The sequence below is a fragment of the Delphinapterus leucas genome, unplaced genomic scaffold, assembly GCF_059928025.1.
Source record: "Delphinapterus leucas isolate spDelLeu-1000000601 "Yukka" unplaced genomic scaffold, BTC_Dleu_Yukka2 spDelLeu_asBTCV2_sq25, whole genome shotgun sequence".
Classification (NCBI taxonomy): domain Eukaryota; kingdom Metazoa; phylum Chordata; class Mammalia; order Artiodactyla; family Monodontidae; genus Delphinapterus; species Delphinapterus leucas.
In genome coordinates, this window is record NW_028322234.1 from 647,843 (window position 1) to 669,445 (window position 21,603).

The 21,603-nt window shown below is 48.7% G+C and overlaps 2 protein-coding genes across 10 annotated transcripts in view; one reads left to right on the plus strand and one right to left on the minus strand.

The window, feature by feature from the left end:
• Positions 1–541: 541 nt before the first annotated feature.
• The window catches only part of RMND5B (required for meiotic nuclear division 5 homolog B), a 31,787-nt gene continuing 10,725 nt past the window's right edge, over positions 542–21,603 (minus strand). For 6 of the 8 annotated variants that reach the window (XM_089905047.1, XM_089905043.1, XM_089905042.1 and 3 more), the window contains 6 exons: positions 20,137–20,237; positions 19,788–19,954; positions 18,664–18,829; positions 17,139–17,241; positions 16,893–17,047; positions 16,239–16,805 (listed from right to left, as the gene is read on the minus strand). In XM_089905047.1, coding sequence (XP_089761173.1) covers positions 16,742–16,805; positions 16,893–17,047; positions 17,139–17,241; positions 18,664–18,829; positions 19,788–19,954; positions 20,137–20,237 — 756 coding nt within the window. In that variant the 3' untranslated portion in view covers positions 16,239–16,741. The other 2 variants (XM_089905045.1, XM_089905044.1) reach the window with 2 other exon arrangements.
• Positions 11,317–15,340, plus strand: NHP2 (NHP2 ribonucleoprotein). 2 transcript variants are annotated; one of them, XM_022564322.3, is made up of 4 exons: positions 11,317–11,627; positions 11,841–11,910; positions 14,208–14,313; positions 14,975–15,340. In XM_022564322.3, exons 1-4 carry the CDS (start codon positions 11,468–11,470, stop codon positions 15,098–15,100), a joined length of 462 nt encoding a protein of 153 aa, XP_022420030.1. In that variant the 5' UTR covers positions 11,317–11,467; the 3' UTR covers positions 15,101–15,340. The 2 variants fall into 2 exon arrangements, with proteins under 2 accessions (XP_022420030.1, XP_089761195.1); XM_089905069.1 differs by having other exon boundaries at positions 11,614–11,755.

Consider the following 21,603-nt stretch of genomic DNA (forward strand, 5'->3'; position numbering starts at 1 on the left):
AAATGATTTAGGTGTCTAAAACCTTCCATAACTGGGCTCCAAATAGTGGTATTGATGATAAAAGGGAGGTGAGGATAGGGGAAGCCGCTGCTGCCACCACCAGCACCGCCACCACCATCCAATCAAGGAATTACAGTGAGCTACATACAGCCCATGCACCAAATCTAGCCCGCTGTCTTTTTTTTTTTTATAAATAACTTTTTTTAAATTTATTTATTTATTTATTTTTGGCTGCGTTGGGTCTTCGCTGCTGCGTGTGGTCTTTCTCTAATTGCGGCGAGCAGGGGCTGCTCTTCATTGCGGCACGCAGGCTTCTCATTGCGGTGGCTTCCCTTGTTGCGGAGCACGGGCTTTAGGCGCATGGACTTAAATGTAGTTGTGGCTCGCAGGCGCTACAGCACAGGCTCAGCAGTTGTGGTGCACGGGCTTAGTTGCTCCACGGCATGTAGGATCTTCCCAGACCAGGGGTCAAACCCATGTCCCATGCATTGGCAGGCAGATTCTTAACCACTGTGCCACCAGGGAAGTCCCAGGGCATATGTTTGTTTTTTGTTTGTTTTTGGTTTTTTTTTTTGAGGTATGTGGGCCTCGCACTGTTGCGGAGTACAAGCTCCCGTTGCGGAGCACAAGCTCCGGACGCGCAGGCTCAACGGCCATGGCTCACGGGCCCAGCCGCTCCGCGGCATGTGGGATCTTCCCGGACCGGGGCACGAACCCGTGTCCCCTGCATCGGCAGGCGGACTCTCAACCACTGCGCCACCAGGGAAGCCCTCAGAGCATATGTTTTTGGTTTTTTTTTTAACATCTTTATTGGAGTATAAGTGCTTTACAATTGTGTGTTAGTTTCTGCTGCATCACAAAGTGAATCAGCTATACGTATACATATATCCCCATATCCCTTCCCTCTTGCGGCTCCCTCCCACCCTCCCTATCCCAAAGCACCGAGCTGATCTCCCTGTGTTATGCGGCTGCTTCCCACTAGCTATTTATTTTACATTTGGTAGTGTATGTATGTCCATGCCACTCTCTCACTTCGTCCCAGCTTACTCTTCCCCTCCCTATGTCCTCAAGTCCATTCTCTGTCTGTGTCTTTATTCGTGTCCTGCCCCTAGGTTCCTCAGAACCTTTTTTTTTTTTTTTAGATTCCATATATATGTGTTAGCATACGGTATTTGTTTTTCTCTTTCTTACTTACTTCACTCCTATGACAGTCTCTAGGTCCATCCACCTCACTACCAATAACTCAATTTCGTTTCTTTTTATGGCTGAGTAATATTCCGTTGTATATATGTGCCACATTTTTATCCATTCATCTGTCGATGGACACTTAGGTTGCTTCCATGTCCTGGCTATTGTAAATAGTGCTGCAATGAACATTGTGGTACATGGCTCTTTTTGAATTATGGTTTTCTCAGGGTATAAGGGCATATGTTTTTGATTCGTCTCTGGGTATGTACCTAGAATAGAATTGCTGGGTCCGTGGTAACTCTTAAGCTTTTGGGGGAACTCCCAGGCTGTTTTCCAAAATGGCTGCACCATTTCACATTCCTACCAGCAGCGTACAAGTGTTCCAATTTCTCCTCATTCTCATCAATACTGGCTGTTATCTGACTTTTTCATTATAGTTATCCTAGTGGGTGTGAAGTAATATCTCACTGTGGTTTTGATTTGCATTTGCCTGATGGCTAATGATGCTGAGCAACTTTTCATGTGCTTAATGGCTGTTTGCATACCTTAGGAGAAATGTTTACTCGCCCATTTTTAAATTAAGGATGAGTTTTTAATTGACTTTTTATTTATCAAGCTAGATGCTTACTCTAGGAGCTGAAGTTCAAATAGAAGTTCAGTTGCCTTAGCGGCAGTTGGTATCTCCCCAAAAGTGAAGCCTGAGATTTCAGAACAGAGGCTAAGGAGAGAGGGATCATCAAGTGGGATTCCAGAGGATGGAAGCTTCCTCAAACAAAACTGCTTGGGAGAAACCTTACTGTGTAAAGCTGAGGGCTTAGAAAAGTCAGCTTGGCTCTTCAGAAAGTTGGGTTTCTATAGCGTCAGGATTTTGGCTTTGGAATTTAAAATGTATTATTTTAAAGGTGATAATATTTATGTTAAAAACATTTTCAGATAGTACACAAGAGTATAAAGCAAAAGTTAAACGTCCTTCCTCCCTAACACCTCTTCCCAGATTTAAGCTCTCCAGAGATATTCACTATTAAGTTTTCATGTATATATGCAAATATATACATATATATTTGTTTGTTTATGTACATTAAATAACATATTGTTCTGGCAACTTGTTTCCACTTATCAATATAGCTGGGAAATTTTTCTACTTTCACCATAGATAGAGATAAATCTTATTCATTTAATGTGTTGTCATATCATGTTGTATGGATTTCTATAATGTATTTAACCAGCCCCTACTGAAGGACTTTAGTTTTAGTGTTTTTGCTATTTTGAGCAAGTTTGCAGTGAATCTTCTGCACTATCTTTGGTACTTTTGTGAGTCTCTCTGGGGATAAATCCCTAACATTTATGTTTTGATGGATGCAGTATGGTCCAATTGTCCTCTAAAGAGGTGCAGTTTACACTTGTTCTAACAGTGTCTCTCCATCGCTTTCAAAGACTGGGTTTTAGCAACCTTTTTTCAGGGGGAGGAGGTTGTTGTGTCTGTTTTCATTTACATTTCTTTAGTTCAGAAGGAGGCTGACATTTCATATTTTTATAGGTCATTTATGTTTCTTTTTCTGTGAACTTTCTGTTCTGTTCTTGTCCAGTTTTTCTATAGAGTTGTCTCTTAGTGCTTTGGAAAAGCTTTTTGTATTTTAAGGAAAAATTTCTAGTGCTTTTGTGGTTTTATTGTTTATATGAAAAATTTTGATCATCAGTTTTACTGGCGAGTGTGAGCGACAAGGCAGGGCTCCAGCTTTGCTTTCTTCCAGATGGCTTGCCATTGTCCTGATGCCATTTATTGAATTCTTTCCCTTTCCATCCATTTATTTAAAATGCCTTTGTGATATACTAGATTCTAATATGTGTTTGGGTCTATTTCCAGCCTCTCTATTCTTTCTCTAGTACTAAGTTACTTTGATGGCTTGTTTTTTTTTTTTAATTGTTTGTTTTTAAACTATTTTATAAGGTTTTGGCAGTTTACCAATTAAACCAGGTCTAGGGAAAAGCATGTTATATGGAGAAAGGAAGTGTCTGGGAGTCAAACAGATCAGGATTTGATCCCAGATATATAGTTTATCAGCTTTTTAGCCCTGGACAGATTCTTCAACTTTACTGTGCTTCAGTTTTTTCGCCTTTAAAACAGAATGAGGATTGAGTGAGATGCTGCCAGGAAAGCGCTCCCTGCTGCTGTTAGGTGCATGCTGGATGTGTGGCTGTTCACTTCTGGGCCTGAGCTTTAGTGGGCCGGGGTGAGGCATTTGCAAGATCAAGGGGGTGTGTCCCCCCACCCCCAATCCTCCAGGTGCAGGAATTCCCTGCCCAGTCAGCCCTGAGTCCATTACTACTGCCTGCCCAGACCTCTCCTTCGATCTGCTATTCAGAGAGAGAGCTGTCCCTGAAGGGAGGCCAAGGTGTGTGTGGGGGGGGGGGGTTCGTGGACAGAGTGTGGGTCCCTCACTATACAGAACAGGGTGGGACGGATAGATGGAAATAGAGGAGGAGGGAACAGGACTCCATCCATGTTCTTGCCCTGAACCCTTCCAATCTGAGGGGTGGGCCTGCTTCCTTTTCTGTTCCCTCATGATGATAGATTGGGGTGGGGAGGAGAGGTATTCATTTGTTCAATAAGCATATCCTGGGAACTGGCTCGGTGTGTTAGTTTCCTAGGGCTGGCTTGGCTTAAAACAATACAAACTTATTGTCTCATAATTCTAGAGGCTAGAAGTCCAAAATCAAAGTATCCGCAGGGCTGTGCTTTCTCTGCAGGTTCTAGGGGAGAATCTGTTCTGTACCTTTCTCTTAGCTTCTGGTGTCACTGCTATCCCTGGTGTTCCTTAGCTTGTAGACACATCTCTCTAATCTCTGCCTCCATTGTCACATGGCATTTTTCCTCTTCTTATAAGGACACCAGTCATATTGTATTAGGGTCCACCTTAATGAGCTCATCTTTACTTGATTACATCTACAAAACCCTATTTCCAAATAAGGTCATGTGCACAGGTACCAAGGATTAGCACTTGAACAGATAGCTTTGGGGGACACAATTTGACACTGGGAATGCTGGCCCTTAGGAGGGTTAGGGTTAGGGTTAATGTAGGGCATCAGCACTGACTCTCCCTCCTTCCCACTTTCCCAGCCAGTGACCTGGGGCGGCCAGTGGCATGTGGATTTGATTTCTGGCAGGGATAAAATTAGTGGGGAGGATGATATTTTTAGAAGTCCAAGGGACCCTAGCGACCACCTAATCCAGACATTTAACAGATGGGAAGCTGAGGCGGTTCCATGGGACACTTTGTGTTATGGTTGGGCACTTTGTGCCGAGGCAGCTGCTGTGGGCCATGGACTGTGGCTCCAGTTGGTGGTGGGGAGAGGGGGAGGGTGGCCACTGAGTCTGTTGTCAGCCCTGGATCCCCAATTGCAGCCTGAGGCAGACTCTAGTTTGGGCCACCAACACCTACTGAAAGCCCGTGCTTTTCCCAGATGGGTTTTTTGTCTGGGGCTGCCTGGAGAGAGGAGGAGGTGGTGCGGGCCGGTGCTGCCACTGTTTCAGTTCTGACTCCCACTCACACAGTCCCGGGGCCTGTGGGTGCCCTGCAAGGCAAGTTCCCTCTGCAGTGCCCCCGCCACCCCCGAAGCCTCTCCTGGGCTGCAGCTCTGCCAACCCGCTTCATCTGCTACCCTCTTCCATTGGCTTTGCATGCACTCAAAAATCAGGGAAATCTCTCCTCTGTTGGAGACTCTCCTGTTTTCTTTGCTGTTTTGGTAGAAGTTGGTGATGTGTTGATGTGAGTGTGTGTGTTTCTGTGTGCATGCACGTGCATGCAAAACCTGCCCTGTCTCCACAGTGCCAGCTGCCTCCCACTGCTTAACGGGATTCTTGAGCATAGTGCTTGATGGGCACATTTTCTGTTCTTGTGCCCAGAAAATCTCATCCTTCTCCCTTGCTCTCCTTGGACTTGACACTGGCATGCCTGCCAGACTTCGTGCCATGGAGTGAGCTCTGGTCCTGAAATAGCTGATCCCCAAGCAGCAACATCCTGGGGCTCCAGCTGCAATTTACAGCTAAGGCCAGGGCAGAGGATGCCAGCGTAGGCACCCATGGGCTAGAGCTCTGAGCGGCTGGAGTTTTTGCTGCCAGCATTTTCTGTGGAGTTCGCAGACCATCAGGAGTAGAGAAGATGCTGAGGAGGTTTGTGTCTCCACCATTGCCTATCGGACTCTCCATTCATTCCAAAAAATGTACTGAGCATCTAGTATGTGTCAAACACCGTGCCAGGCATCAGAGGGAGCTAGAGAAAGACCTTGCCTCCCCAGGGGTTCCAAATGAACTCTACTGCTGTGTTCCATGACTGGGAAGCATCAGGAACTCTAAGAACTGGAACCTAGGAAGAGACCTGGGAAAAAGCTGCTTCCTACTGAGATTTGTGGAATGGCTGGGGGGAGGGGGTGCTGGTAAAGCCTGGAGGTGAGGAAGGGGGAGGGCAGGGCTGAAGACAGCCTGGTGGCAGGGCCCAATAGAATGGCCACTCTCAGCACTTACCGCAGCCATGTTCATTGTTGGGGTCCCTCCGTCTCACAACACAGAAAGCTCCAGGAAGACAGAGACTGTCTGTGGAACTGGTACCTGGCAGGGAGTCAGTGCTCAGAAAACATCTGAATGAATGAACTTCACAGAGTTTTCTTTAGATCTTGAGGCTACTGGGGAGCAGGAGTTTAAGTTCAGGTTCACCTGGTTAGTTTTATGATTTTGGAAGATCATTCAGGCAACTGTGGGAAAACAGGGGAATGGACAGTATGCCTGAGGAGCTTCCTCTGCTGTTCGCTGAAGGGGAATCAGATTTGAACCTAGCACCTGAAGATGGAGGAGGCCACCTACAAGGACCAAAGAGCAGCTGTAAGAAGCTGAGAAGGATCCCTGGCCAATAGGAAGCTAGGATCCCAATCCTACAACCACAAGGAACAGAAACAGGCCAACAGCAGGAATGAGCTTGGAAGAGGATCCCAAGTGCCAGATGAGATCACAGCAGTTGGAAACTTTGACTTTTACCTTTGTAAGCACTGATCAAGGAACCCAGCCATGCCATCCTGGACTTCTAACCTGCAAACCTGGGAGAGAATAAAAGGATATTGTTTTAAGGCACTAAGTGGTCATATATTACAACAACAATAGAAAATGAACACACCAATTGCTGGAATCATTCACTGAATTGAAAACACAGGTAGAGGGGCAGGTCAGACAGGCTAGCTGAGAAAAGACACCCAGGAGGAGTTGGAGTTGATGATAAGCATCCCCACCTCATCAGGTTGTGGAGAGGATCAAATGCATAGAAAGTAAGTGCTGGATAAACGTTGGCCACTGTGGGTGTGGCTGGAACTGTGGGGAGACCTGGGTCCCAGATGTAGGTGGAGATCTGGGAGTTACTGCAGAAGGGCCGCTGCCTCCAGACACTGAACCTATCCCATAGTTGTTGATTCCATGGGATGTGATAGGATGGAGAAAGCAGGTGACATTGCCACTGCCCAAGCTCTGCTGTACCCCCTGGGCCTGGGGTCTGTCAAGTGGGCTGGTCCCAGCCCTGTCTGACCAGGCGCACATCTCCTCTGCTTTGAGTGTATGCCTACCCTCTGGAGAAGTGAGGAATTACCAGGATTGATTGTGGCCAGCTACGGCTTATGAACTTTTTATTACCGTGCTCTGTTGACAGCTGGTTTCTTGCTTTGCCTTCGGAGAGGGGCATGGAGGTCATGGTCCTAGTCCTAGAATGTGAGAACTGGAATCATCTTTGGGATCTGTCTATTCCCTCTCCTCTGGTAACAGGAGGGGAATGATGAGGCTTGGAGAGGCAGGGACTTCTCCCAGACCACAGAGCAAACCAGGGACCAGGCTTCCCTCTCCTTCAGTCAGTCTTTAGCTGGGGGTGGAGAGAGGTGGGATTCAGGGAGCAGCTGGTGGTCCCCTTCCTAGTCCTGTGCCCCCACTGCTGCTGAGGAGGAACAGAAACCTGACCATACTCGGTTTCATCTGGGCCTTCCTTTTCTACACATGGAAGGAGGAATCTATTTTTCTCTTTCTTCAAGAGGGACAGAGAGGAGGGCAGACAAGCTGGAGTGGAGCAGACTCAGGAGGAAACTGGGTTGAGAGTGTTTGGGGCTTGATAGGGAGAACTTGGGTGTCAGAGTCCATTTGATTTAGATGAGTCAGCAAACGTTTTCTGTTAAGGACCAGATAGTCAATATTCTAGGCTCTGTGGGCTACACAATCTCTGTTGCAACTATTCAACTCTGCTGTTACAGTATGAAAGCAGCCATGGGCAGTATGTAAACAAATGGGTGTGGAGTTTCTGATAAAACTTTATTTATAAAAAAAGACAGGGACTTTTTTTAGAAGACCCAATGCTGCCCACCAAAATTAATTAATTAAAAAAACCCACATATGCCCACATGAAAACTTGTACATGAATGCTCACAGCAGTACATGAATGTTCACAGTTTCCAAAAGGTGGAAACAACCCAGTCCATCAACTGATAAATGGATAAAATATAGTATACCCATACAATGGAATGTTATGTAGTAATGGAGCACTGACACATGCTACAACATGGACAAACCTTGAAAACATCTTAAGCAAAAGGAGTCAGACACAAGAGGCCACATACTATATGATTCCATTTCTGTGAAATGTCCAGTACAGGGACATCTATAGAGACAAAGGGGAGATTAGTAGTTACGTAGGTCTAGGGAGGATGAGGGGGTCAGAGGTGATAGCTAAAGGGTGCAGTGATGAAAATGTCCTAAAATTGACTGTGGTGATGGCTGCACAACTCGGTGAATACACTAAAACCAGTGAATCATATACTTTAAACGGGCAAATTGTATGATACGGGAATTATATCTCAATTAAAAAAAATCATCTACCCCAGTTTTCTAAAAGAAGGGACCTTAGTCCATCTAGGTCTAACTTTCTCATTTTATAGATGAGGCACTGAAGCCCAGAGAGGTTAAGTGACTTGCCCAAAGTCATTTGTCATTTAGAACCCTGATTGACTACCCATTAGCCATTACATTCTCACCCATTCTACCCTGCTTCAAGTGAGTGGGAGTGGCCATTCACACAAAATCAGTGAAGTCACACAAACCACCTTGGATCTGGCACAGATCTCTGAGACTGGTGTTAGAAATACACGGTGTGGTTTACTGAGGACAGATTTGTTCTTGGCACTTCACTGTCTTATGGCTCAAAAAATTGACACTTGTGACCTGGCCAAGCCAAGATTCCCACACTTTCACTATCCAGCCACATTTCACAAACTTTGAGCTAAAGTTGAATACCGAGTCACAGGAGATGAGCAGAGCGTGAGCTTGGACATTAGCGGACCAGGATTCAAATTCAGCTTTGTGTGAGCTGCATGAAGCTATTACCTTTATGAGCCTCAGAAAATTGTGAATAATAAAGGTATTCTTTGTGAGCACTGGATGAGATATCACATGTAATGTGCTTGGCATATAAATGTTAATTCCTTCCTCCTTCCATTTGAGAACTGAGAGGTCTTCATAACTGAGACCTTGGTGAGGTCAGTCAAGCACATTTGCTTGAATTGGGTTTCCTGGGGATGATAATTCTCTGTGGAGTTCATCATGCCCAGTGCACACATCTGGGAGCACCTTTCCCCTTTGCAACACTGACACATTGTCACCCAACCAACAAGGCTAAAAGAGGAATAGAAAACCACCCTGCACCCTCTTGCCCCGTTGGTAGGAATGTAAACTGATACAGCCACTGTGGAGAACAGTATGGAGGTTCCTTAAAAAACTAAAAATAGAATTACCATATGACCCAGCAATCCCACTACTGGACATACACCCTGAGAAAACCATAATTCAAAATGACACATGTACCCCAAAGTTCATTGCAGCACTATTTACAATAGCCAGGACATGGAACAATCTAAATGTCCAACGACAGATGAATGGATAAAGATGTGGTAAATATATACAATGGAATATTACTCAGCCATAAAAAGGAATGAAATTGGGTCATTTGTAGAGATGTGGATGTACCTAGTCTGTCATACAGAGGGAAGTAAGTCAGAAAGAGAAAAACAAATATCGTATATTAACGCATATATGTGGAATCTAGATAAATGGTACAGATGAACCTATTTCCAGGGCAGGAATAGAGACGCAGGCATAGAGAATGGACATGTGGACACAGTGGGGGAAGGGGAGGGTGGGATGAATTGGGAGATTAGGATTGACATATATACACTACCGTGTGTAAAACAGATAGCTAGTGGGAACCTGCTGTATAGCACAGGGAGCTCAGCTCGGTGCTCTGTGACGACCTAGATGGGTGGGATGGGGGTGGGTGGCAGGGAGGTCCAAGAGGGAGGGGATATATGTATACATTGTACAGCAGAAACTAACACAACATTGTAAAGCAATTATACTCCAATAAAACAAAAAAAATACTAAGATTGAAAAAGAAAAGAAAACCACCCTGCAGAGCCCTGCCAGCTGTGTGTTCAGAGGAGCTCTGCTCTCACAGCCTCACGTGCCACTTGGGGAGGGCTCCCTAGAGAGGGCCAGAACTTCTACTGCAGGACCTAGGGGGAGGGAGAAGGTGGGGAAGGGTTTGGGGTGAGAAATGGTACAGCAAAGTGGTGGACAGTAAGGCAAAGCTGACAGTAGCCACCAGTCCTAAAGCTCAGGAGGGACTATCTTTTCTCAAGAAATTCCAAAGTGCAAACATTTAAAAGGTCAATTTTTGGTTACATTGTGCAAACAAACTTTGCTTATTTTCAAATTATTTTTTGTTGCTTATATAACTATTCTCATTGTTCAACTGATATATTTTTCTATTTGTGAAATTATTTGGGGTCTAAGTTTAGTATGGATTGCATCCTACCTTTTCTTATTAAAATACTAAGTTTTTTAAAAGCTACTTGTTTTTTATGTAACGACTGCACTTGGTTACAGGGTTAAAAGGTCAGTTTTCAGCTGGCTTAACTGCTTTGTGCTGGCAAGGCCACATGCAGGCTTCTAAAGTTCCACTTTCTGGCCTGTTTGGCCACCACAAAAATGACGAGACTAATTGACAAATTAGTTGCCTTTGTCAATCCTATAATCAAAGGCAACTAATTTGTAACAATGATCTAATTAATATTCATCCAGTGTTCCAAGACAGGGTACATGAAGTAAGTCAGAGGTACAAGATCCACCCCAGTCTAGGCCTGCTCGCCTCCCCAGCGTTACAGTCCATTAATCCTCTAGAGTTAACTGCAAACCGGGCGCCTACTCAGATCTCTCCCCCACCACACCCCGAAGTCTCAACCCCAGTGTTCATGCTGTCTTCCCTCTCAGCTCCCGCCAGCTGTCTCCGCCATGCCTTGCGTGGGCGTGATGCCGTGCGGCGGTAGGAACTACAAGGAAAACAGAGGGTTAGGGGATACCGTTGGGAGATCGGCGGGAACTGCAATTTTAGATACTTTGGTCAGGAGAACCTCTCCCGTGGTAAACATCTGAGCAGATTCCTGCGGGAAGGGTGGGAGCGAGCCACCGGCTCTCTGGGGAACAGCGGTCTAGACCGAGGCAATTAGTGAGTGAGTGGGTCCATCCCTTGCCAGGAAAGAGAAAGCAGAGTGTGAAAAATCGTGCTGGAACGAAGGAATCGTTAGCAGTGTCAGGCTTTACCTTAACCTTGGCACCTAGGTTACACCAGCCAGGACCAGTTCAGGACCCGGGACCTGACCGGACTAGGCACTGCCTAAGGGATCAGATTCTAAGGAGGTTTGGAATCACACCGAGCAGACTTCCCATTCTTCCAGTCCGGTCGCAGACCCCGCGCTTTAGGCAAGGATCCTGTCGCCTTAAATGTGGTCATGACCCTACAGGTACAGCCTCCTCCTCCTCCTCTTCCTCCCGCCGCCTATTCTGCGACGCCGAACTCTCAGAAGAGCCCAAGCCTGGGTCCCAATGCCTCCTCACCTCCTCCAGGCCCCGAATCCCTCAGGGCTCCGCCCCTTGCCTCCTGAACCCTCTGATTCCGGCCCTAATCCACTCCGCCCCGCCCCGCCCCAGTTATGGGAGTGGCCCAGCCCCTACGGCCGAGACCCCGCCCCTCCGTGCTGTATATTTAAGAAGCTGAGCGTCAAGAATTGGTCAGAGTCGGAGACCTGAGTTCCTAATTGGTTATGGTGTGCTGCCTGCTTCCCGCAGAGCGGCATGACCCGGAAGTGATTCCTGAAGCGCCGCCGCGTGGATTAGTACTTTGGGCACTCGGTTGCCGCGGTCGCTGTTATGACCAAAATAAAGGCAGATCCAGACGGGCCGGAGGCTCAGGCGGACGCGTGCTGCGGAGAGCGCACTTACCATGAGCTGCTGGTGAATCTGAACCCCATCGCCCAGCCTCTGGCTTCTCGCCGCCTCACGCGGAAGCTCTACAAATGCATCAAGAAAGGTGCGGCGGGACTTTCCTGGTGGTCCAATGGTTAAGACTCTGCGCTTCCAGTGGAGGGGGCATGGGTTCGACCCCTAGGTGGGGAAGTTACGCAAGCCGCATGGCGTCTTCAAAAAAAAAAAAAAAAGGTACGGGTGGACGCCGGGGTGAGTCGGGGGACAGGGCGCGGGTGGCGGTCGGAGGTCCCCTCGACCGACTCTTCTGTCGTTGCAGCCGTAAAGCAGAAGCAGATTCGGCGCGGGGTGAAGGAAGTTCAGAAATTTATCAACAAAGGCGAGAAAGGGTAAGAACCCCCTCCCGCCAGATTTTGCATTTCTAAACGATGACGAAGGTATCCCTGCTACTTAGTAGGTAGTCGGTAAAAGAGCTATGACTCCCCCTCATGTGCAGAAGGTAAATTCCCTTCCGTACAAATGCTGATACATCACTTACACGAGCGCAAAGGGACAACATGGGGAAAGTGAATTCCAGGGGAAGCGAATCGTATAAGCCAGCTCACTTAGGGTAGATCCCAGCTTCATTCATTCAGCGACTATTTACTGACTCCTCTTTTTCAGGCACTATACTATGGCGAGACAATGACAGTAATCAAATACACACAAAATTACAAGAGTCATAGGTAACCATAAAGGAAAAGTACAGGGTGCAGTGAGAATGACTTCATTATCCTACATCTTTTCTTTCTGGCATTTATCAGAACCTGAAACTTATTTGCATTTTTATTCCCTGTATCTCCCACTAGGGCCAGAAAGTAAGCTCTTTGAGAATAGGAAAAAGCCTCTCACTGCTTTACTTTCAGAAGTGTCTGGTACATTGTAGGTGCTCCAGAGATAAATAATGCTGGGGGGATTTGATGCTCTATGGAGTCTGACCTAGGTGGGGTAGCTGAGGTCTGAAGATATAGGAATTAGTTTGTGGGCTGGGGGGGGAGGGGAGACATTCTGCCAGAAGAAAGTGGATTTCAGGGCAGAAGAGGGTAGTAGTGGACAGAAGTGCTAACTTCGCATGGGGTTTTTGTAAGCCATGGTAAGTTTAGTTTTTGTACTCAGAGCTTTGGAGGCCACTGAGGGGTAAAGCCAGGGAGTGACATAATTATGTTTACACCTTAAGATTTTTCTGGCAACTTTGGAAAGGATCAGAGGTGGAAGAATAGATGGGGAAATTGAGATAGGAGGCTACTGTGGCATAGAAGAGGCGAGGGCAATTTTTGATTGGGTTAGTGATGGCGAGATGGAAAGAATTAAAGTGGATGGATGAGAGGACTTTCCGATATGGAGTGAAGAGGTGTGGATTCCAGGCGAATGGACAGAGGGCACACTCACTGAAATAGTGAATAGTGGAGGGAGCTGGGTTTGTATGGGAAGATCATGAGTTTGGTTTTAGACAAGTTTTTGAGGTGCCTTTTAGACATATGAACCGTCTCCCTAGCAGAAATGTCAAACAGGCAGGTGGCTATAAGGGTTTGCAGTTTGGGAGAGGGTCAGGCTGGAGAGAATAGATTTGGGAGTTGTCAACACATAGTTGGTGCTTGAAGCCTTGGTTATGGATGGGGTCAGCTGGGGAGAAAGTAGTGACAGGGCAGCCAAGGACCAGGCTGTGGGAACAGCAGCATTTAAAGGCTACTGAGGAATTCCCTGGCGGTCCAGCAGTTAGGACTCCGTGCTTCCACTGCAGGGGGCCCAGGGTTCGATCCCTGGTTGGGGAACTAAGATCCCGCAAGCCGTGCGGCACGGCCAATAAAATAAAATGAAGGCTACTCAAAGGAAGAGGAGCCTGCAGAGGAGGAGAGTATATGAGGCAAAAGGAAAACTAGGAGTGTGGATGCAGTGCTTTGAACCAAGAGCTTTTTCCTTGTGTTTTCCTCTCACTCCCCACGGGAACAGACTCTTCCCTCTGTGTCATCAGGGCTGCTGAGGCCCTTGTCCCAGAACCCCAACACTTTGCCAGCTAAGAGCCCTAGCTGGGGATTCTCTGGCAAGCTTTCATTGGATCTGGTTCCCTGTCACTCTTGGGAATGATCCTGGAAGCACTCAAGGCCCTTAAATGTGACTAGTTTTTCTAGCCGTCTTGTCTGCCCCATCCCCATCCTGGACTCCAAAGCCATCCCTGGCTCCCCAGCAATAGCCAGCCCCTGTGTATCTGGTATCCTTCTGATTCTCTTGACCTTAAATGCTTTCCCTGTCTCCAGCCCCTCCACGGGCTGCCTGACATGTTCATCATTCAGCTTTCCTCTCAAGTATCATTTCCTGATTCATTTTTTGATCTTCCAAGGAGAGCTGAGCTGTTACTCCTTGGCATCTCTCTCATACCTCATCTGTCCCAGCGCGATATGCTTTGTCACACCTGGTGGCATTTACTTGTTGCCAAGCAATAGAGATTACCTCCCCAGAGGAATGCACTCACCAAACCAACCTGCATGAATTTCTAAAGGTTGGGAGACACACATTAATAATTGGACTCTTTGAGGTCATGGGGCATTTTACCCATCTCTGTACCCCCAAGGCCCAGCTCAGAGGCAACACTTACGACTGAAAGAGGGAACAAGCAAGCTGGAAATGACAGTGGTTTCTCTTATTTCAGGATCATGGTTTTGGCAGGAGACACATTACCCATTGAGGTATACTGCCATCTCCCAGTTATGTGTGAAGATCGGAATTTGCCGTACGTCTATATCCCCTCTAAGACGGTAAGGAGCACGTGTGCCCGATCTTGGTCAGCACGGGAGGGAGGGTGTCTGGGATCAGGTATGTGGCAGCAGGCCATAGTGGGAAGGAGCATGAGCTTTGGAGTTAAGACAGGCCTGGATGGATTCTTGGCTCTGCTGCTTCCTAGACGAGGGACTGCACATAAGTTACCTCTCTGCACTTCCATTTCTTTCTTGTAAAATGGGATCCCCTTCTCCATGGACTATGGGAATGAAACAGAAGGTGAACTTGGATATGTAAGTCCTATTAGGTGGGTACAGTTTCAGAGGGGATGTTCTAGGGACCTGAAGCTGTCCTTACCCTTACACAGCAGAGGCCAGGTCTGGGGTCCAGGGAGTGGGGGATGGCAGAGACCTGGAAAGCATAGGCACTGCCCAAGGGGACAGCCCCTGCTGGGCTGGAGCCCTTTCACAGTTGCCATGTGAAACTGTAGGCCCAGTGTTGCTGGACCACAACTCGAAAGTTTGCTGAGTTTAAATGGTGGCAAAATGTTAACATTGACTGACTAGCACATGTCTTAACATTGACACTAGCACTAGTCTGTGGGCTGGATTAGGCTGGTGGATCATCAGTTTGTGACTCCCTGGTATACAGGTTGTGCGGCCTTCTTTCCAAACAGCCCTTCTATTTCCTTCTCTGCAGGACCTGGGTGCAGCCGCCGGCTCTAAGCGCCCCACCTGTGTGATAATGGTCAAGCCCCATGAGGAATACCAGGAGGCCTATGACGAGTGCCTGGAGGAGGTACAGGCCCTGCCCCCGCCCATGTGAAGGACTTAGGCAGCAACCTGGGCACCTGCTCCAGAAGCTGTTGCATTGGCAGCGCACCAGCTGGCAGCCCTCCTGCTGCCCACATTCATGGCATCTCTGTGGTACCCTGAGGCACGTGTTCTTCCCAGGTGGCTCCAACAGCTACTTCACGGCAACAAAGCCAGCATCTTCTCCATCAGTGCTATTTTCTGTTGAGCTTCAGTGAAGATGACGTGGGAGAAGTAAATGCTAAAACTAAAATGTGCTGAGTCTGTGGGTGTTTTTTTAAGCAGCAGCTACTGGTGGGGCTGAGGAGTTGGTGGGGAGGAAAGAGCAGAAGCAGCCTTTCTCCTCAGAGGACCCGAGGACTTCAAGAATGTTCAGTGCTAGTGCTTGGCCACCAGAGCCAGTGCTAGACTCAAGCTGAGAACGGACCCTAGTGCCCACCCTGAGCTTTCCACTCCCGCTTCCAGAGTAGCTGGGAGCTGCAGGGCGAGCCAGCTGAGCCCAGGCCCCACTTCACCTAAGCCTGTAGCTCCTATGTCGGGGACACCCCCATTCCTCTTTTCTTTTTCCCCAAGAGACTTAAATGCCACTGGGAAGCTGACAGAAGCAATGTACCCACCCACACAGTAAATTTTAAATAGGTATATGAAGTTAATTGCAGAACCCCAGGCCATCTCTCCTGCTTGGCATAATGGCCCCATAACCTAATCCCTTCAAACATTTTAGACTTATGGTGCCTTCCTGTTTTCAAAGGCCCAGCACAGGACCCAGTACACACAGCAGCCAAGCTTCAGGCACCCCGGAATAAACTGGAAGGACCTTGGGCTTGAGGGTTGGATCTGGTTTAAACTCCAAGCTCTCTTCTTGATAAGCTGTGAGCCTTTTTGGGCAAGTCATTTCATCTTCCTACATCCCTTCACACTCATCTCTAATAAGGAGGTAATACGATTTTATATGTGTATATGTAAAAGCACCTTGCCCAGGGTCTGCCATCTCCTAGCTTTTTCTCCCAATCAGATGCAGGTTGGGTTCTTTCGACTGGGCTCTGTGGCTGCCATGCTCCCAACCAGCAGCAATAGTTAGGCCATGTCCAGTACCTGTGCGCAGTGGGCACGTGGTAATTCTTTGCCAGTGAAGCTAAAGGTGGGCAAAGTAAGGAGAAGGCCTGTGAATATATTTGCTCAAAGTTATAAAACAACGGCATTCAGTTCTGTCCCAGACTATTTACAGTGGGAAATTGATGCATACAGTTGTGAGGCTGTACAGTGGGAGGAATGGACACAAGCCTTGGTGTGGCAGTAAGAGACCTGGCTGAGGGCAGGATGGAGGACATCTGCTGTGCCCGCCAAGTCCTTTGCTTCTCTGTCAGTTGCTACTAAGTCAACAGCAAATATAATGAAGGGGAGACAGAGCAGGAGTACAGAGGCAAGAGTCTCCCTGCCCTTAGAGCCAAGGAGCCAGCTGCCAGATGTAGGCTGCTTCATCTCCCTCCTTGGTCTCTGCCACAGGGCCACTCCAGCCCCTGCCTGTGGTGGCACTCCTCAGCCAGTTGCTCTGAAATGAACCACAGTCCACAGAAGCCAACCACCCCCACGGAGACAGACCAAGGCTCATGGGTGAAAAACCTCTTTCAGCAAAGTTCCTCCCAGGCAGGAATCAGAATATGATGCGTTTCCCATCTGCTGGGTTCTGCTCCATGGGACAGTAGGGACACTTCAGCCTACAAAGGGAGGAGAACCAAGAATGTCTCAGGGGGCCAGCCAGCAGAAGGATCAAGCCAAGGTGGAGCAGAGCACATGGAACTTACTTTCCTCCGTTAATGAGCTTGTTGAGTGCATCTCGGGAGATGACATGGCCACAAATGAGCTTGATGGGAGGGTTGGAATCCGACGTCTGCTGGCGGAGGATGGGGCACGCGAACACTGAGTGGTACCAGCACTTCATACCTAGTTCGATCTCAATCTGGGGAGGCCAGCAGAGGTGTGAGTCCCACTTCCCATGGCGGCTGTCCTCCCCAGCGCCTCCTGCTGTACCTCCCCCTGCCAGGCCTCACCGGTAACTCATCCTTGTGACTCCAGACCCCAGTGCACTGCCTCTGCTCGATCACAGCTTTAATGTTCATCAGCACTGGCAGCGCCACACAGCCAGAGGCAAAGCTGCAGAACAAAGAGCAGGGGCTGGAGTGACCCTGACCAAGAACCCAGCAGACAGACAGAAGGACCAGCACATTGTTGGAATGTGACTTGGGACAAGGTTTCAAAGTGGCACTTGATCAAACCGGTACTTAAAAGTCTCTCAGGTAACACATAAAGCCACATATGTAGTCATGCGTCCAACTCTCAGAAGTCATTCTAATGCACCCCAAATTTGAGAATCTATAATAAACACAAAAGGAAAATCCAGGGGACAGATAATCTGTTCATCCCAAGCACTGATAAGTCCTTGGTGTGACAGGGACAACGATGTTTGGAAGGGCCCCATCCTGCCTGTCTACCCCATTCCGTTGTCACAGTGCACCTCTGTAACTGCAGTCAACCAGGGCACTTAGATACGGGAAAAAGCACATTCAGTCCTCACAAGGATTGGGCGGGGGGTGGGGAGCCGACTGGCTGGAGCCTTGGGTACCAAACGCCTACAACACGCAGGGCAGTTGTGCGCAACAGAACCGTCCTAAGGCACCGGTGTTCCCACTGGGAAAGACTGTTCTATAACCAGAGTCTGTGGTAACGAATTGGAGGGTGGAGCCTATCACAGTGGGGCAAGGCGTGAGATTCCACAGCCAGCCTAAATAAAATACACCACTGTGGTGCGGTATGTGGTGGGGTCAGGTCCAGGTGACCTTTAGTCCCTGTGAGGCCCTTAGGAGCCTGTTTTCTCATGTAAAATGAGGATAACAGTACCTCTAACTCCTTGGTTCGTTGTGAAGCCATGAGAAGAATATTAACTATAAAGGAGTCTTCTGAGTGAAAGCTCTCAGCACATGTGACTCAGCCACTCAAGTCTCCCTGAAGGGAAGTCGTGTTTGAGAGATGAGGTGGCAAGAAGGCCAGGCTGTCAGAGGGTCTTGTGATAATCCAGGGGTGAGGTGCAGGAGACACAGACCTCACTCAAGAGACCTTATAAAATGGGAACCTTGGGCTTCCCTGGTGGCGCAGTGGTTGGGAGTCCGCCCGCCGATGCAGGGGACACGGGTTCGTGCCCGGGTCCGGGAGGATCCCACATGCTGCGGAGCGGCTGGGCCCGTGAGCCATGGCCGCTGAGCCTGCGCGTCCGGAGCCTGTGCTCCGCAACGGGAGAGGTCACAGCAGTGAGAGACCCACGTACCACAAAAAAAAAAAAAAAAAAAAAGGGAACCTTGACCCTGCCATTGACCTTGTGGTGATCCCAGGCCACAACTCTTTCTAAATCTGTTTCTCCAACTGTAGAAAGAAAGGTAATTCCTATCTGGAAGAATGACTAAGACAGCCAGTTTAGGTCTGTGAAGGCACGAAGCACCATCCCTGGACGTGGCAGGGCCTTGGCAAATTGGGTTTCCCTCAACCCTCCCACTTGTGCTGCCCCCACAGGGCTGGCTGTACCTGACGCTGAGGGGTGACTCCACAGAAAGGCCCAACAGGGAACAAGCATCGCGCGTAAAGGTCTCACAGATCTCGGCCCAATGGCTGTTGTCCAGGAGGTGGCAGTAGGGTGACTTCTCCAAGCCCAGCCGCAGGTATACCAGACTGCCCATCATCACCTGGATCTCTACAAGGCAAGGGGGAATCAGGGTACAAGGAGGCAGCCTTTTCCCAGGGTTCCGCATCCAGCCCTGTGGTGGCAGGGCTGCAGAGGCAGTATGAGCCCCATGGCTCCCAGGCCCGAGACCTGACAAAATGGGGGTTAAAATGCCCTCTGGCAAAACCAGTTTTCCCTAAAATCCAGTGAGGAAGTGGGGTCTCAGGCCTGCTTCTGTGGCAATCATGACCCCACAGCATGAGGTAGGGAGGGGTTTCAGTTTCCTTCCCATCCTTTCAGCTGCATCAAGGAGTGAGCTCAGGCCAGCGCTCATGTCTCTATTCTCCAACACTAGCTAATCCCCCCACCCCCCGCCTTTTTTTTTTTTGGCCACACCTTGCGGCATGAGGGATCTTAGTTCCCTGACCAGGGATCAAACCCATGCCCCATGCAATGAAAGTGTGACGTCCTAACCACTGGACTCCAAGGGAATTCCCTAATCTCCCTTTTTAAAAAGCTTTCAGGAGGCAGCAGTATCTAGCTAAGATTTCATAACATTGCTGGGTTTTCATGTTGTTTATCTCTAAATAAAATGTGAAGTAATAAATGTGAGGGGAGCTAAAGAAAAAAGTTACTAGTAGTCGGGTGGTTACTAATTGTGAACATCTGGAAGGTGAGGCTCAAACAACTGAGGTTTGGAATTCCTACTGTGAGGCAGAGCAGCATGAGGGCACGCGTGTCGTGGGCAGGCCTGGTGAGCTCTGGGTGGGGGTGTGGCACGTGGCTGGGGACCAGAGGTGGTGTGAGATGAAGTTAGGAGGGTATGGCAGAGGCGGTGAGGAAGGGCCTTGAGTTTGTAGTTCACCTGGGCGACAGTTGGGGAGGGGTTCCGGTAACATGCAGCCCCACGTGGGGCAGGGACGGGCAATCCCAGACGTGATGTCCGCCAGAGCCCAGCACTGCCCACCCTGGAACTCGGGGCACGTACCCCGCTGGTGAAGCCGAGCAAAGGGCTGGAAGTGCCGGGCGTAGCTGAGGGCCTCCAGCTGCTTCTCAGGACCACCTGCCAGGAGGCGGATGAAGTGCAGTCGGTGCAGCTTGAACTCCAGGGAGCTGTTGAGCTCGAGCAGACGCTGCCTGTGGGAGACGGCCCATCTGGGAAGAAAGGGGCCAGCTGAGTGTGGAGCTGGTGGGGCGAGAGAAGGGGCCCTGGAAAAGCCTCCAAGAGCCTATGTGAGGCCCGTGAGACAGAGCTGGAGACGTGTCAAGTATGCTGAGTGAGGTGAAGAGCACAGACAAGCCCTGTCCCCCACGGGCCCACCCAAGGGCCAACGTACTCCAATGCTGGCCCCAGGTCTTGTTCATGCAGAGCTTCCAGGATTCGATTCAACTCCAGGAAAGGCTGCTTGAAATCCAAATCCACATTCAGTGTTGATTCCTAGAGGGAGAGAGAACAATTCACCACTGGAGGACAGCGTTTCCAAAATTCTCTGCTCTACACCTAATAAAACCTCATCCACCAAAGACAAGCTAGAGAGGGCCAGGTTTTACATGAGAAGCCATGGTCTCTTGCCAGGCACCTGGACCCCTCTTATTCCCAGTTCAGTTCTGGGAGGCTGAGTGCTACATGCTGGCCTCCCAGAGAGCAGACTGCAAACCCCACCCCATCTGCTGGGGTACTGGAGACCCACACTGAGTAGCGTGGAGAGAAAATTATTCCTTTTCAATCCCCCTAATTACATTAAGGGAAAGTATCCTTTATTTTCACTTCTAGTGTGTCTTTAACACCTAACAAGTGCTACTTTGTCATTTTACTAATCTTCCTTTTTAAGAAAGGGATTACCAGGCACTCAGACCTCTGGCTGGCAACCAACTCTACCTAGAAATTAATAACTTCACTTTTCATTGTATATATATATATTTTATATTTTAAAATTTATTTTATTTTATTTATTTTATTTGTGGCTGCGTTGGGTCTGTTGCTGCACATGGGCTTTTCTCTACTTGAGGCGAGCAGGGGCTACTCTTGGTTGTGGTGCGCGGGCTTCTCATTGCAGCTTCTCTTGTTGCAGAGCGCAGGCTCTAGGTGCGCGGGCTTCAGTAGTTGTGGCATGCGGGCTCAGTAGTTGTGCCTCACGGACTCTAGAGCACAGGCTCAGTAGTTGTGGCGCACGGGCTTAGTTGCTCCGCAGCATGTGGGATCTTCCCGGACCAGGGCTTGAACCCATGTCCCCTGCATTGGCAGGCGGATTCTTAACCACTGCGCCACCAGGGAAGCCCCCCATTGTGTGTGTGTGTGTGTGTGTGTGTGTGTGTGTGTGTGTGTGTGTGTGTGTGTATGTGTGTGTGTGTGTATATATATATATATATTTTTTTTTTTTTTTTTGCGGTACGCGGGCCTCTCACTGCTGTGGCCCCTCCCGCTGCGGAACACAGGCTCCGGATGCACAGGCTCAGCGGCCACGGCTCACGGGCCCAGCCGCTCTGCGGCATGTGGGATCTTCCCAGACCGGGCACAAACCCGCATCCCCTACATCGGCAGGCGGACCCTCAACCACTGCGCCACCAGGGAAGCCCCATTGTATATATTTTTATAGCTACTCTCTTTTTATATCAGGGGCACTGATTTCTAAAATTTATTTAAAGAAGCAACAAAAGCAAAAAATAAAAAGCAGGACTACATCAAACTAAATTAAAAGCTTCTGCACAGCAAAGGAAACCATCAACAAAATGAAAAGGCAACCTACCAAACGGGAGAAAATATTTGCAAATTGTGTATCTGATAAGGGACTAATATCCAAAAT

Coding starts and splice junctions, on each gene's coding strand:
- NHP2 (XM_022564322.3), top strand. CDS start 11,468: ATGACCAAAATAAAGGCAGATCCAGACGGGCCGGAGGCTCAGGCGGAC. Junction 11,911..14,207: donor ATCAACAAAGGCGAGAAAGG/GTAAGAACCCCC, acceptor CTCTTATTTCAG/GATCATGGTTTTGGCAGGAG. Junction 14,314..14,974: donor TCTATATCCCCTCTAAGACG/GTAAGGAGCACG, acceptor CCTTCTCTGCAG/GACCTGGGTGCAGCCGCCGG.